At 41.5% G+C, this 16,836-nt stretch overlaps 2 protein-coding genes across 3 annotated transcripts; both read right to left on the bottom strand.

The window, feature by feature from the left end:
* Positions 1-1,594: 1,594 nt before the first annotated feature.
* On the bottom strand, positions 1,595-11,878 carry ephx1 (epoxide hydrolase 1, microsomal (xenobiotic)). Of its 2 annotated transcripts, XM_061091071.1 has the most exons (10): positions 11,791-11,878; positions 8,882-8,965; positions 7,266-7,500; positions 6,973-7,153; positions 6,669-6,887; positions 6,317-6,446; positions 5,868-6,082; positions 5,520-5,628; positions 5,123-5,245; positions 1,595-2,086 (listed from the first exon to the last, which is right to left on the bottom strand). In XM_061091071.1, the coding sequence occupies exons 3-10, from the start codon at positions 7,446-7,448 to the stop codon at positions 1,882-1,884; spliced, it is 1,365 nt and encodes a 454-aa protein (XP_060947054.1). In that variant the 5' UTR covers positions 7,449-7,500; positions 8,882-8,965; positions 11,791-11,878; the 3' UTR covers positions 1,595-1,881. The 2 variants fall into 2 exon arrangements, with proteins under 2 accessions (XP_060947054.1, XP_060947055.1); XM_061091072.1 differs by lacking the exon at positions 8,882-8,965 and having other exon boundaries at positions 11,791-11,876.
* Positions 11,879-12,762: 884 nt separating this feature from the next.
* srp9 (signal recognition particle 9) lies at positions 12,763-15,566 on the bottom strand. The gene is made up of 3 exons (XM_061091464.1): positions 15,376-15,566; positions 15,151-15,219; positions 12,763-13,573 (listed from the first exon to the last, which is right to left on the bottom strand). Exons 1-3 carry the CDS (start codon positions 15,445-15,447, stop codon positions 13,454-13,456), a joined length of 261 nt encoding a protein of 86 aa, XP_060947447.1. The 5' UTR covers positions 15,448-15,566; the 3' UTR covers positions 12,763-13,453.
* Between the last annotated feature and the right edge of the window lie 1,270 nt (positions 15,567-16,836).

The raw sequence follows: 16,836 nt of genomic DNA, 5'->3' as shown, positions 1-16,836 counted from the left end.
GATGAGAATATTTAGGGCATCTTAGCCTTGCTGGAATGAATATGTGACCTTCATATGAACGAATGTGCAATAGCATCACGGCCAATAATCCTGTTTTGGTGACCGACCACAAACTGCCAGCATTTTGGGCACATGTATCATATCCATAAGCTAACCAGATCTGTCTTGACTTTCCATCCCTGCAGCCACTGTTCCACAAATCATGTCAACTTAGCCTGAAGCCAACTTTCTCTAAGGCAGGTTATTTTTGTCTCTACCCATAGTTCCAGGTCCCAGTTTAGTGGGTTCAGATTTCAGCCAACTTGAATACAGCATTTTATTTTGAAAACCCTGCAATGACAGCCTTGCATCATTTTATCCAATGTTCAGTTGAGTTATTAGTTTGACAATCTTCCTTTACCTAATTAAAACCTGCAAATGTCTAATAACAGTACGTATTTAAGAACATTTAGTATAGCTAGACATGCAGTTACTATCACTAAACAACTAGCAAAGATCACTTTGGACCAGGGCTGCAATCACATTGTCGCCATTTACAATTATTTCAAGTGATAAGCTTAAATGATTGTATTACCCTATTAATGCAGCCGTTCTTTTAAGAGTTCGTCATCTATTAATTAGTTCTCATCATCAGTGATTTGTCTGAGGTTTAAATGTGCAGTAATCTTAAATGTTAAAGTCAGACTTTAATGTTTGTTCTTTGATGTGAAGGATAATGGAGGTCAGGGCTTTTACCACACTATGGGTGTTGGCTTCTGAATGTCCTTTACAGAATAAACTCCAGGAAATGTTCAAAAGCACCATGAATTGTGAGTGAAGAACATATATGAACACAATACAAGACACATGCCTTTACCATTAGCGCTATGTGGATGCCCACGGAAACTGTTTTCAGTGTCAAGTACATATTCAATATGTGAGGTACAATATGTCATTCCCGCCTTCTTCAATTGGTCACATACACTGCATTAAAATCAAATTGAAACAAGGTTTAAAATTACCCTTGATTTTAGGATTAAGTACTGTTCAGATCCCAAATAAATTAAAATATTATTGAAGTTTAAAAAAAACATCTTGAATGACTTAGCTTCCATGCCTTAACACAGCAAATGTATTCTGGATACTCATATTATGAAAACTAAAAAGTACTTTTCAGTATTTTTTTAATGGAACAAACTACGTACATTATAGGTACTTAACATAACAAACCCTTTGAGGAGATAAAATACTGAAATATCTTTCACAGATCACAATAATGATCAGTGCTAATAGTCTCGTAAATTGTAGAACCTGAAGTTCATAAATTGACATAAACCAATGAGATAACATGTTTGGAACACAAACAAGTAAAATGAAAGATTAAATTTATATTAAGGGTTTAAGGCGATGTTGTAGTATCACAGTTGTAACTGGATTAAAGATGTTTTATGTTATTAGTTAGAGGAATGCCTGGCACCTTGTCTATGCTGTCAACACCATAACAGCAGGTGCCCCCTGACCTCCCATCTGCAGCTGCTGAGTAAACAAAGCTTGTTGTGGGCAAGTCAGAAACATTGTAAGCATCAGTAGGAGAAATAATGAATGGAGGCTGCGGTCTGCTTTTCTCACTTTAATCTGTTCTGTACAAGAGAAGAGGTTGGTTACCAGGTCTACAAATACTCACACAAAGTGTTTTTGTTCATATACATTGTATTTCAAAATTTTGCAGTCAATAGATCCATGAAACTGATGTGTTTTTTTTTATTAACACTACATAAGACTGACTGTATGATTAGGAATTTCGCTGAGCTACACTTTATTATACACAATGCTTGCTAGCTGTAGTGTTGCTAACTTCCTACTTTTAGCTCATTCACCTGTTTATCATTCCACTGTCTATTCTTACTTTTTCTTCTCCACTCCTTTGGAGAACTTCTGGATGTCTTCAGCCATCAGCTGGGGCTCTTCCATGGCAGCAAAATGGCCACCGCGGGCCATGGGAGAGTAGGTCATGATTTTGGGATATTTGGGTTTGAGCCACAGTTCAGGCGTGTGCATCAACTCGTTGGGGAAGGAGGCGTACCCGGTGGGAACATAAACAGGCATCCTGAGGAGAGAGGATGAGAGTTACTTATGGAGTACTCTGCTTTCATGAGCTTCTTGAGAACATGAAACTGAAATATTTGAAAAAGCTGTTCAGAGCAGGCGCTTGGTGTGATGTCACTGTTGGAAACACGAATGATATTAAGGAAGCAGCGTTTCTAATTTAAATCAGGTTTATTTAGCAGTGTTTCCCCTACCATTCTATAAGGGGGGCGCTGCGCCCCCCCAACGGCACCTCCCGCCCCCCCTGGAAGGTCAAGTTAATTATTTGTTTTATTTTTTAATATGGCGCCAGATTTCTACATAAATCATTTTAAGGTTACATTACCTATAAAACAGGTCTATAGTTTGCATTTCTGTCTCGACATGGGCGCGCGGTTAGAGTTCTCCTCTGCTCTCTGTAGCGCGCACGGCGGAGTTCCATCCAGATGCGCGCACACACAGACACGTGTGCGCACACACAGGTGAGCTACCTCCCACCAGCGGACAGAGAGCATCCATCTGAAAACATGTCGCATGAACCACGTGAGAAGCAGTTAAAAATATCCGCGTTTTTTAAACTCTCCCAGGTGGATGATGGTAACAGCCACTCTCCTGCGAGTAGCAGCCGGAGGAGCTCTCCTGCTCCGGGTCCGAGTTCACAGAAGAGTCCACGTGTTGTACGCCCTGCCCCAGACAAGAATCTGCTCAGTCACCACCGGATGACAGGTTCTGACCCAGCTTGGCTGTCAGAGGGGCAATACTCCCCCTGGTTGTACAAGACTGATCTTGATAACTTAAGTATTACACCGGATGCCGAAGCGCCGCGCCGCGCAATTCTCCAGCACGCAGGCGCCTGGCTGTTCTCACGGGAAGCGCATTTCTCAGCACCGGTCAGCCCGCGATTCTGCTTTCTCCGCTTGTTGTATTTAACCGTGAACTCACCTCGCCTCGCAACCTTAGCCTGAACCATTATTAACCCCGCTTCGTCACTTCCTTCTATCACTGTTTAATCTATTTTCATCAGACCATTGTTCAAAACCGGCAAATCTGACGTGAAAAGATTTTTATTATAGACCGATGTTTCAAAACGGTAACTTAACACAAACTAGGGTTATGGCGAAGTGCTCTATTCTAACTAGTCCTGTTTGATTTCAGGTGGTAGAGAAGTCGTTATGCGGAGATTGCTAGTAGGATCTCGACTTTAGTCTTCTTTCACTTTAAGCGCATGCTCCATGACGTCTTTACAGCGATTTCAACCACTCCGCTGCAGCGTTTCCGTGTTTTCCTGAAAGGGCTTCGTGTAGACGAGATAAACCAGGCCCAGTTTTCCACTCACTATAATGCCAATATAATTTTTGCAAAGATATTATATATCTATATATTGCAAATTCCAATCCTTAGACGCCCTTTGTGCTAACTCAACACAACTTAGAAGCTGTTGAGTCTTATATATGTATTGTACAAACTGGCTAATGTGTACAACTTCAGGCAGGGTTGTGTCTTCACTTTGTCGTCCCTACAGGCAAGATACCCTACAGGTGTATTGTCACCCTGCTGGAAACAAATGCAAACACAACCCCAAGCCCATTCAGTGAAGATAGTCTAATGATAAATAAACAGGCTTACATGTAGATGCGTGGACAAGCTGGCGGGGAGGTATACAGGCAGGTAAACATCCAGGCAGTTAAAATGCAAAATACAGCTAATAGACACACAAGGTTAATTTGGTCTATTAGTGTTCTTAGGTAGAATCAAGAGGCATTTGTTTATTCTGTTGTGTTGATTCTTTGTTGTCGCTAGAAGTTCAGATGCACTTGTCCAATACTATTTTAACCTCAGCATCTCGGGTTCAAAATTTGTAAAATTATACATTATATATATAGTGTTGTTATAATTTTTTAGTCAGTTGAAATAAAATGTGGTACTTGTACGTTTACTTTTGATACTTAAGTACATTTCAACACCAGATACTTTTGATACTTAAGTACATTTAATATGAGCAACTCTAAGACTTTAACTCAAGTCATTTTCTGACGGGTGACTTTTACTTTAACCGGAGTCACTTTCAAGTAAGATATCTGATCTTTTACTCAAGTATGGCTTTCAAGTACTTTATACACCACTGTTTTTAAGAATGTTATGTCGCATATGTAGACAGCATAAACAGGCAGTTGTGAGAGGAAACCAGACTCGGCCATTTATAGTCTCCCTGCCAGTCCTACAGAAGGCACAAACTGGACAAACACATGACGTCTGAGCATCACAGAATAGCCTGTCAGCGCCGAAATCCAATGTACAGTTCAAAATCATTAAAAGAAACACATTAACATCATGATTCCTCTAAGTTTTTGTGTCTGTGTTTGTCCCCCCCAAAAGCTGTAAACCTAGGGGAAACACTGTTTAGTTATATGAAAAGAGGATGTAAAGGTCTGGAAACTAATTGATTAATTTGAAAAATAAATGACTTATTGAAAAAAAAAATTATGATTGATGCCAATTGTTGATATCTAAACAAAAAACACCTCAGATGATTTACTATGGATTCCCCCAGTACAGTTAGCTCGATTAACAGTCAGGCAAACATGGTATAATAAAAATGTCCTGTGAAAATGTGTGACAATTTTAAACACATGGTCCTGTTTAACTTAATTTTGTATATTGCCATTTTTTCGGCACCATTATAAACAAAATGATTATTTTATTAACCACATGTCTTGGAAAGTGGGCAGAAAAGAAGGTGATTTTGTCGGCCGCAAACCTAAAAGGCACGTGTACAGTGATGTAATTGTAAATTGTAAATCATGAAGCCTGCACTAGGGCACGGTGGGTGAACCATCTCCGCACTTTCACCTCCAATGTGTGAGAGCGAGGAGTCACATTAAACCTGTGTCTGCTGTGACCAAGCGAATCACAGCATAGCTTCGTGTGGAGTCCAAGTTTGGTGAACTTTGACCTGCAATATTTGCTTCATATCAGGTATGTGTGACTGTGCCCAAACACTGTTATTTTGTTTGTTTGTCTCCAATTGGTCACCATAAACTCTTTCATTGTCACTCACTTGGCGTGCGGAGCATTGAGACCTTTGTTCATGTTTTCCTTGTAGAACCTCATAGACGGGATGATGCATCCAGAAACCCAGTAGATCATAACATTAGTCAGGAGGTCGTCCAGAGAGAACTTCCTATAACACATTCCACAAACAATATTTAATAATATAGCAATTACAAGAATGGTTCTGCTAAAAGGCCACTGAGCTGGTACTGTGGTAAAATCTGACTTAACCTTTTAGAAACAGTCCTATTTAACAATTCAATGCATATACAGCTAGCACCAAATACATGATATACTAATAATGCTTATTTGTAAATGATAGTTTGATACAACATCTTCATACTGATGAAAATGAAGGGGATGTAGTTAATGGCACATATCAGCACTGACTCCCCACTGGGTACCTGGTTAGTCCGCCGTCCTCCAGGCTCCTGAAGTCACGGTTGGTCCATGTGGAGAACTTCTCCAGAATGTAGGCAGCCAGACCCACTGGGGAGTCATTCAGTCCTCGTCCTGAGAGGAAACTCAAGTCATAAATGTGCTAATCAGTCAAAACTATTTGTACATGATTAGACTACTTAACCCTTGTAAATAACCTGCTTGTAGTGTAAGTGGATCAGGGAGATTAATATTTGAAAACCTCTACTCCTGAAACCAGTTTCTACTTACACATAGATCACACATGGGGCCAGTGGGTCATTTATTTTGATCAGTTAAGAGAAAATAATCTCATGTTGCAAGTTGCAGCTTACCCGCGGTGTCAGGCTTGGTGGACTGGATGTGCATGTAGCCACTCTCTTTGAGGGTCTCCACCAGCACTTTGTTCATGAAAGGGTAGAGATTCTGAATGTCCAGGTCAGTGAAGCCAAAGAGTTTAGGGAAGCGGCGGCCGAGCATGATGGATAACACCATGCGCAGACCAGGCTTCGTGGCTGGGGCAAAGTTCAAATGCAAACCTTTGACTATCCTGAAGTATGAAAAAAAAAAAAAAAGTTTAACACTGGGAAAAGAACAGTACAAATATGCTATGTAAATACTGTATAATCAGAAGGCTGGTGTTTCCAGGGGAACTGGTTGTACACTTCAGAAATTAAACTAGAACATTTATGAAACCAAGATATGCTGTGAAATTTCTAAATGATAAGAAACCATATGTACATTTAGTATATTAGAGTGTCAAAGCAGGTGAAGTGTTTATTACTTGGGCTCCAGCTGGGCCATGTTGGTGGTGACCAGATAGCCCCAGTCTCCTCCATGAGCGTAGAACTGCTGGAAACCCAGACGCTTCATGAGCTTGTGGAAGATGTTCGCGGCACAAACTGAATCAAAGCCTGTTCACAGACACACACATACAGATATTACAGCTCCCAATAAGTGAAGCCGAACTGTCTTGATCTCTTCTGTATAGTGGAAGGAAGTGGAAGTGCGTTGTCCATCTTTATATACAGTCTATGTTTTATAAGATAATGTATATTTTATCTAGCTGTGATTTTGTGGAAATGATGCAAAGGACAAACAATGAGGAAAAAAAGAACAGAAACTCCCACACTCACCTTTCTTTTGTGGTGCTTCAGAGAAACCATACCCTGGTATGGAGGGACACACCACCTCAAACACAAGGTCGTCCGGGTTGGTCGGCTCTGTAAGCAGTGGGATCAGCCCGTAGAACTCATAGAAAGACCCAGGCCAGCCGTGAACCATTATCAGAGGAATAGCAGTAGTTCCCTCTGGCACCTTTTTGGGCTTCACATGCAGGTAATGGACATCAATACCTGTATGGAATTTGAATTAGTATGAATAGGTTGGAGATATGAAAGTATCTTGCTTAAGGAGGTATTGGCAGCAGTGTGGCCTCACCTTCAATTTTGGTTTTAAAGTGGGGGTACTGGTTGATTTTGTCAATTTGTCTCCTCCAGTCAAAGTCGTTTCTCCAGTAAGACACCACCTTCTCCAAATACTTGGAGTTGAAGCCATATTCAAACTGGCTGTCCTCCAGTGAGGCAACAGGACGCGTCTGATCTATCCTACGATACAGGTCCTGACAGGAAAGACAAGAAGATATGTGAAGGCTCCCACAATCTTTCAATTTGTATTTTGGTTAACTACATCATGAACAAATGCTATGATGACAAACTAGTAGGGAATCTGACCTCCAGCTCTTCATCACTGGTGGTGACTTCAAATGGGCGGATGGTGGTGTCCTCATCACCATCAGGGGCGGCTCCAGTCACCCACCAGCCATCCACGGCCTTCAGAACCTGGATCTTGCTCCTCTGAACCAGGTAGTAGATAAGCCCTCCAACCACTACACTAACTAACACCGCTGTGAACATGGTGCTCAGTGTCCACACCAGGACAAGAATGGATGGATGGAGGAAGACAGAGCTGGACAAGGGAAAGGGTGGGACAGCACAAAGACATGAACTGTCACTTCAGAGTGTATTCAGACCCTTTCCCTGTTTGTTACCTCCACCAACTACTTGACAACATTAGCCTTGGTGAGGTATTTCATTTCATTTCAATTTGGCTCATCAATCTACACTTAGCAACATATAATAATATTGAAACCCCATTTAGATTTTTATGGGGAATATTTATTAAAGATCACAGACTGAAATCTGTAATTTACAAAAATAAACCAATTCTTAGCTTGCAGAAGCCTCTTTTATAGTAATAACAGCTCAGACTCTTGTTCGTGTCTCCACAAGCTTTGTTCATCTGGATTTGAACAGTTTCTCAAAATGTTGCCCTTCTTTGATTAGATTGTTGGTGTTTGTGAATTACGTCCCCCGACATGTTATGGGGGTTTACCTCTGGGGACACAGACTTGACCTGCACTTGACCCTCCCATAGCCCCAGTGTCAGGTGAGGTTTTCTTGAAGGACCTGTCTGTATTTGACTGCATTCATCTTTGCCTGAATTCTAATGATTACCCTTGTCCCTGGCCCAATAGCATGATGTTGAAATCACAATGCTTGACTGCAGGGATGGACTTTGACCACCTCAGTGTTTGCCATGTATTCTTATCCTGAACCTCTCTTACATTGGTTGGTATTGTGAGTTTGTAAGAACATGACACATCAGATTCAGAAAACACATCTTACTTCAGAGAAGTGTGTAAATGACCTGCTGTAAGACATTTCCCAGGAAATAACATATGGATCTCGATTTTATATTAAATCTGCCATATTTAAAGGACAATAACAAAATTAACAGGTCTCAGTGTTACTTTCTCTACCAGTGATGTAATGTGAGTCTGGGCCACGCAGAGTTTATTAGTCATGAGTTTAGAGAAAAATGTGGAGGCAGCCAAACAAAGGGGTTATTGTTACTGTTTTTGTGGTTGTGGTCCACTGAGAGGATTTAATAAAGAACAGGCTGACCAGGCCACTCACTCAGCCACAGCTACTGAGAGCTGCATGACAAAGAATGTGTTAACTCATACAGGAGGCCTGCAGGCATGTAAACACAAACACACACGCACAAACACACACTATATGAAACCCCATTCTTTTTTTCCCCCCAGTGTGTTTTATCTTAATTGTACGATTTTCTTTACCCTACAATAATCCCTTTATATTTACATCGGGAGCTGGTCCTAAAGCTGAACACCTTTTGAGTTTAGTAGTTTAGATTAGTATCCCTAATCTAAACCACAATCAATTCATTGCTAACCCTAACCTAACTTAATCACAATTCACAACTGACCAAAAACCTTAAAGGGATAGTTTACCCGAAAATGTAAATTCACTCATTATCTACTCACCACTATGCCGATGGAGGGGTGGGTGAAATGTTTGAATCCTCAAATGACTTCTGGAGTTCGGGGTAAACAGTGTTGCAGCCAAATCTAGGGATGAGCGAGTACAGCATTATCTGTATCTGTATCTGTTAACCATATGAATTATCCGTATCCGTACTCGGAGTGGGCGGGTCCTAACCCGGAAGTGGGTGTGATTTAACCCGGAAGTGGGCTGGTTCAACATAACTTTCTTTTTTAACTTTGAAATGTTTTTATGATTTTTTTTTTTTTTTTTTTATTTCCACACCAGGTGTGTGTGTGTGTGTGTGTGTGTGTGTGTGTGTGTGTGTGTGTGTGAGATGCGAGGGACGTTCACTGTCTCCCGGAGAAATGAACACTCTGTGTTTTTAGTATATAAAGATGTGAATTATATTCGTTCACAAGTCATACAGACTGGTTTTGTTATTTTCACTTTACATTAACACTTAAAGTTTAGTGCAGTGTAATTGTTTGCCGTGATAATTAAATGCCAGTGTGATAATAAATGACAATTTCAAACCATACAAACTGTCATGTTGTACTGTATTTAATAGAGGTTTACTTTACTGTAAAGTAAGTGTAAATGTAAAGTGAAAATAACAAAACCAGTCATTATGACTTGTGAACAAATATAATTCACGTGTTTCTATACTAAAAACACAGAGTGTTCATTTCTCCGGGAGACAGTGAACGTCCCTCGCATCTCACACACGCACGCACACACGCACGCACACACGCACGCACACACGCACGCACACACGCACACACACACGCACACACACACGCACACACACACGCACACACAGTCCCGATGCGCAGTGAACCTGAGTGACTGAGAGACAGAGAGCTGTTCTGTGAGTGAGAGAGCAGAGCCGTGTGTGACGGGAAGACCGCTGTGACGCCGTGTGAGGATTTTCATTCAGTCCGAGCACAGATAATGACTCCGATTACTCGTATAATAATCGTACTCGGCAAAAGTGCTTTATCCGTACCGGATTCTCGTTTCAGCCGAGTATCCGGCTCATCTCTAGCCAAATCCAATACAATTGAAGTTGCTAAAGACCACTTCGTAAAACGTAAAAAAACTGAAAAAAGCACACCTGTCCTCCATACTGCTCCTGTGGTGTCATCCAAGTTTCTGTAAAGGCCAATTTATGCCTTTCCGTTGTTTCTATTACGGACAGATAAGACCGCCCTATCCGTCGTGAAACGCCCTCTCCGAGTGCTTCGGACAGCTTTTCGTACACGTCTGATTTTTCTAACTATCCGTCTTCATGTTGGAGACCCGACGGACCGCTCTTGGCTGTGATTGGTCCGCGAACGACATCATTTCCATATGACGTCATTTCCGTATTTCCGGACCTCAAACTTCCTGTTTACTTGTAGCAACAAACACGAACACAACTATGATTCTACGATTAATGTGACGTGTGTGTTAAGCCAGCGGAGTTGTCCGGCTGACGGTGGCTCGTTAGAGCACTGAGGGCATGTGTGCACGGTCACAGACGGTTATAACGAGCTTTCAAAACGGCGCTAGCAGGCTAGGCTAGCCACCATGCTAACTGCGGTGGTAACAGTGCAAGAACCCGCCGTCACGACTTTAATTCCACTTCTATCATGACACTGTTTCTATAATACCGTCAGGTTAGAAGCAAACACTGGATAGTTGTTAGTGCCGGGAGTCCCTGCTGACTGTGTGTGGAAGCTGGGGGGGAGCTAGGTCCGTGTAGCTTCTAGCTACATGTAGCCTCAAGCTGATTCAAGCTGTGGAATCAGCAACACAGTTCGGAAACAAGACCGGGTAACCGCTGCGCTAAGAAACGATAACATCAGCATCTTGACACGCTGGGTGTCACTTTATTTAGTTCTGTTAGTTGCCATGGTTCAGTGTGAGGGAGGCAGGCTAACATGTAAACAGAGACACGTGGACTTCTTCTTCCCAAATGGGGTAGGCTTCTCTGAGCTCGTCTTCCGTTGCGCCACCTATGGGTTTGGCGATGAATTTTTTCCGACGGACTGTCGGAGAAGTAAAAATCAAAAAGACTCTTTGCCCCCGCTGAGACCTCTCCGAGAAACGGACACGTAGTAGTATATAAGAGCCTTAAGCCCCGACTTGCCGCCATTTCGAGTGGGATTTCAATGTCAGGGCTTGCAGACACTTGGATGACACCGCAGGAGCATCATGGATGCATGTTGTGTTTTTTTCTGTTCTCATTTTTACATTTGAAGAAGTGTTCGCCAGTTACTTCAATTGTATTGGATTCTGCTGCAATGCTTCTGCTACATTTAAATTTTGGGGTGAACTGTCCCTTTAATACGGAAGGTCCTATAGAGTTAACGAAAACGAGTAGGTGTGTGTGTGTTTGTCTGTGTGTAGAGCTAGATGTTTTGATGCTAATACCTTCATGGCTGCAGGTCGCACAATTGACTCTGAGGACCTGTCAAACTGTCCTCATAAACCAACATGTCTCATCACGCTCCTCTAACTATTTGTGCTTTTCTAGAACATACTGGGGCTGTTCAGCACCAGCAGCCCCCCGCCGCCCCCCCCCCCACCACACACACACACACACACTTCACTGTATTTTAGCTAGTTACCGTAAAACACAAAGCTGGACAGTGATACGTTTACGTAACAGTAATAAAGTACGACGCGTTTTTATGTCGACGAAGTTCACATTTTTAGCTGCGCACACTTTGTTGAAGTGAGCTAACTGTGTCGTGGGGACGTGGATGTGATTCCGAACCCTGCAGGTCGACGCTCGGCCCAGTAAAAGACCAGTAAAAGACCAGTTTAACTTCAGCACCAGAAACCAGCCACCAGTAACCATGTATTTCCAACGCTTGACACTGACCGTTCAGCTTCTGTTTCAGATAACGAAGACACAACTCACATGTAACACAGGTTTTCCTCTGGCTTCACCTGCTGCTGCTGCTGCTGTCCTCCTCTCTGCTCCCGCTCGCTCACTGAACCCTGTCCTCGTCGTGTGGGGACAGAACACTGTGTGAAAGGGGACGAGTCAACATGGAGCCTCAGTACACTGGGAACAGCAGCTGTAGTGCAAATGAATACATGGAATACAGAGGTTCTAAATATTATTAATATATTTTAATAACTGGTGTATTCTCTGTAGATCATTTGTTCTCTGCCAGTAGTGCAATGCTAAATAAATCTCGAAAGGGAAATGCCTGAGCCTTACAGAGTGATATACCTTGTTATATTAATATTATATTTTACTATTATGTATGGTTTTGGGTAACGTTTTTATTTAAGCTTTGTATTTTATGGTAAAAAGTTGAAATTTGCCATCTTTTACTTTTACCTCCAAAAATCTTTCAATTTATCGATCTATCATCCATCCAGTTTATTCAGTGGGCTGGATGGTATTGTGTCATTGTTATCTTGTGGTTGTCTGTCCGACTCGTGCTGTATGGGACCAAATTAATTTCTCAAAGGGCCAAATAAACAGAACACAAGCAATGGTCAAAGCAATTTACCTAAGTATACATAAATAAAAGTATAAATATATATATGTATATGAATGAATATTTTAAGTTTGTTATGAAATGGCCATTTATGTATTTCTACATTTATTTATATTTCTATTTTATTTCTGTGTCCATGTGAAGTTGCAAAGCAGGACCTTACTCAGTCTAAAGCTGGATTGGTTACAGCGGTGTCATCAGATCAACAACTGTCAGGTTCATGGCGGATTTGCCTTTGGCTCTGTAGAGCTACATCAAATATTGAAAACTTGAAAAACAATTGTTGCTCAGTTCTTTTCTGTGCAGGTTTCCCATTTCTGGTCTTTCAACAGAATAAAACACAACACACCACAGGACAAATATGGGAGAGATGGCAGCTCTACTGGGGTAAATAAACATTTATTGAACATGTAACGCAATTATTTTCTGTATAAGAAATGGCATTTGTAGGCATGGGGGCTTGAAATCGTGGACTTCTCCACACAGTTAAATCAGAAGGTCCTCTTCATCCATGTGGCACAAGTCCACGAGGAAAAACAAAAATAGCAACAAAGATGTAAATAGGTGAGACATGCGATGGCCTCACTGTCCGTCCTTTTCAGCCCCTTTACAAATAAATAAAAGGCATTAAAGGCAAACTTCTAAGAAATCATAACTGCTTAGACAGCCGCAAGGGATTTGTCTTTTTCATACATGTTTGTCCCAGAATCCCCCAACCCCACTCCTTCCCTCATCTTTAAATTTCCTAAACATCCCCAGCAGCCTTCCCTACTTAGTATTAATACTATCAAAGATGTGATCGAAATGCTTAACGGTGAAAAGTAGGATGACAGGACATTCATGACTCAGAATGTATTCTCATAAACAAATCCGGAGAGAATAAAATATATACAGTATATATACATCACATCTCGGACAGCATTAAATGAGTGTAGGTGGCCAAATCACACTCGCCACAGTCCCTCTTCACCATCGCCCCTCTCTCAGACTCCCATGGTAGTGTGCTCTCAACAATCACTGTGTCCTCTGAACTCAGTCCAGGTGCTCGAGAAGGTCAGTGCTAGAGCATCTTTAATCGGTCTCCATGGAACCACTGTGCGTCTCCTTGGACACCATGAGCCTCATCAGTTTTCCGTGGAGCTTCTCGATCTTCTTCACGTCCTGGGCCTGGTCTGTCTTGTACTGTAAACACTGTTGAGATGGACAAGAGACTGAATGAGGACAGAGCAGGTGTGAAAGCAGCTATATTGTATCAATAACTACACGGCTTTCAAGGGCCCTAAATAGAACAGACATAACACAGATGCTCCTTTCTTCCTGACATTTTATAGAAATGAATACTGAAAGAAAACAGATTTCAATAGTTGAAATAAAAGATGTCAAACTTTTTCTGAGCACACAAAAAACTTAAAATGTGTGTTAGTGAGCACACTGCATGGTTACTGCACAGGAAAGACTTGGGCTGGTCGTGTAAAAAGGACACTACAACATTTCGAAGTTCGTTGAGCATCACAATGCAACAAATGGAGTTAGCCAAGAGGGATTGTGGAGTCTGCAGAGTTGATTGTCCAACTATCAGTTGTCCTCATGCCCTTTAACAACATTTCCCCATGCTTATTGTGGACACACCAGATACTGAGTGGTGAAATCAGAACCACTGACCCCCTAGTGCAGATGTCTGAATATGTGTAATCTTTCAGATGAAAATGTCATGACATGGTTGATACAAGATACAGGTCCAGTCATCCTGTGTCTGTGTCTCTGTCTGAATCTGCCTCCTCCTCACTCTTCTGACATGCGCTCACTTTACACTTTAACAATTAACAACATGTCTGATTACAAGTTATTAGGACACGTACTGGACTTATTGTGTTTGTTTGAGTCGCTCTAGAGTTTATGAGACACATCTTTAAACCTGCTACACAACACGAGACATAACATGACGCTCACAGACAGGACATCAGGGTAAAAGTGAGGGGCACGAACCGACATCATTGATTAATAAATATTTATCATAGGACTAGATGGTGAATATCCCCTGTGATTATCAGCTTGTGTGTGAAGAGGGACACAAACCAGCACACACTCACACTCCTGCATGTTTATGGCGCAGCACTGCATTTTAACTTCACTGTTGTGGAGTTGCTTGCTGACCTGCATAGTGATGCACCTCAGTGCAGTGCAGCTGAATAGATGTGTATTGTGATATATATCAATATCGACTGCTTTGAAAAAAATTTCTTGATTTTTTTTCAATATCACCCAACCCTAGCTCCCCGAAGAATTAAGTCTACTAAATTTGGTGATAACTGACTTTTCCTCCTGAACACAATTGTGATTACTTTTTGTCCAATGCTTTGTCTAATGCTTTTGCATTACGTTGCGACCAGCAAAGCTATGAGCATGTCATCAGATGAGTGCACTGGTGCATTGTGGGAAGGAGTGTTGATACAATTAGTCAAGACTAATAGGTCAACACAACACTAGAGGTTGCTGTTTGAGTGGATTAACATTTCCTTCTGGATGTGACCATGTTACAAGTCACTGTGAAGTCGTAACTGCCATCAAAATTCATATTTCACACACCACAATTAAATTGAACTCATACGCACAGGACCTGCAATAGATCGTTTATGGAATATCTTCTGAAATATGTCCAAGTGGATGATTTAACATTTCACAAACGGAAAAGTAACCACAACTACTTTACACCAACATTTTGTGACATGGACAGATGACTATTAACTCTAAAAAGTGTGTTTCCTTACCACGGAGTTGTCGGTGACTTTAATGCAGAGGTTGCCGTCGCAGTGTCTGTACTTGAGAACCACTCGGACCTGTGGACATGACACCAACAAGTTAATCAGACAGCTCAGAAGTTTAAAAAGTAAATCAGGGCAGCTGTTAGCACGGTGGCGTCGCTAACGAGCTAGCCGGCTAACGAGCTACCCAGCTAGCATCGCTACCGTGGTTATAAAATGACGTGTTTGCACCTTCATGGGATCTGTCAGGTACAGTTTTTCGGCTGCGCGGGCGAACTCCTCCCAAGTCTGGAAAAAAGGCATTTTACTGCGTTTCGCGAGTTCCTGTTGTAGCGAGAAAAGAGTTTGAATCACAGGTTGGAATCAGCCGAACAGGTTCTGAGCCGTGAACACCACATCAGCAGCAGCGCCCCCACAGCCAATCAGATCACAGGCAGCAATGGTGGAAATAACTTCCGGGTCACCTTGTCAAGCTAATGCACGTCAACAGGAAACTGCAAAGTAAGTTCGTTTTATTTTCAGCAAAACGAACCGCTGAATCAAACCTGGTTATATAACTCGCTTGTGTATATGTTTGTCATTTCAGCAAGAAAGTGAAATATGGACTGCAACAAAAGAGGACCAAATTAATGATCAAATGTCTGTTTATTTGGTAGACTTAACATTTTTTAGTTTTTTTATTGTTGACGTCGATTATAATTGAATGCAGTTGTACCCACACCCATCGGCCAAGTACCCCTCTGTACTCCAGAGGAGATATGTTTTGAAACTTTTCCAAACAGTTTCCTGTGCTTCATGTTCTTGAGTTTTACAGCACGTCGCCCTCTAGTGTTCACCCTTATATCTGACTGAAGACGAACGTGGGCCTTTTCCAAACAGAATGCAGGACTGTCACTTCTACCCTGCAATTGTCTCATAATAGAATGTTCGCCACGACGGATTTAATATTTTCCAATCATGAATCACAATAAACTCTTGAATCTTGAATCATTCTTTTTCTTTTTCTTATGGGTTCCAGAAAGGAGCACTTGAAGGGCCTTTGGGGCTCACAAATTTAGACAGAAAGCAGAAAGCTAACGGCATGTGGCCTCATTTAGGAATTTCCAACATGGAGATGTTGGAGTCTCCTGTACATCCGCTGTAGGAACCATGAATAAGTTAGAGAAGAATTTTATTATTAATTTATTTGTTATGATACAAGGTGTAATGGGTTTGTATTTTAGTGGTATTATTTAGATTTTGTGTTATCTGTCATTTATTTTTGATCATTTGATCATTAATTTGGCAGGAAGTATGTCACATGTGATATAGGTGGGGGTTATAGTTTAAATGAGCACCTGTTCACCTTTTAGGGGGTGACTGGGGACGCCATATTTTTTGTTGACCGCTATGCTATTTTCCACTTGATCACTGTGATTGCTTTAATCTATGAGTTTGTGTACATTACAATGAGATGATCTTGTTTTTCTTTTAAAGTTTCAACATTGAAATGCATTTTTCAGTATTTCCATGATTTTTTTGATTAGCACGTCATTCAAACTTTTAGGCCTGACCTCAGCCTCTCAGTGACTCCTTTGTTTTCTTGAAATTGCCACATAGAAGGATTTTAGGGGGTTCTTAAAAACAAGTCATTGCCGTTGACCAGCAAGGTTACTCTGTAGGCAGCCTTTCAGCTTGGGGCGCCAGACAGTT

The sequence above is a fragment of the Limanda limanda genome, chromosome 18 (genome assembly GCF_963576545.1).
Source record: "Limanda limanda chromosome 18, fLimLim1.1, whole genome shotgun sequence".
NCBI classification, from domain to species: Eukaryota; Metazoa; Chordata; class Actinopteri; order Pleuronectiformes; family Pleuronectidae; genus Limanda; species Limanda limanda.
This window is presented reverse-complemented; position numbering and strand designations above follow the sequence as displayed.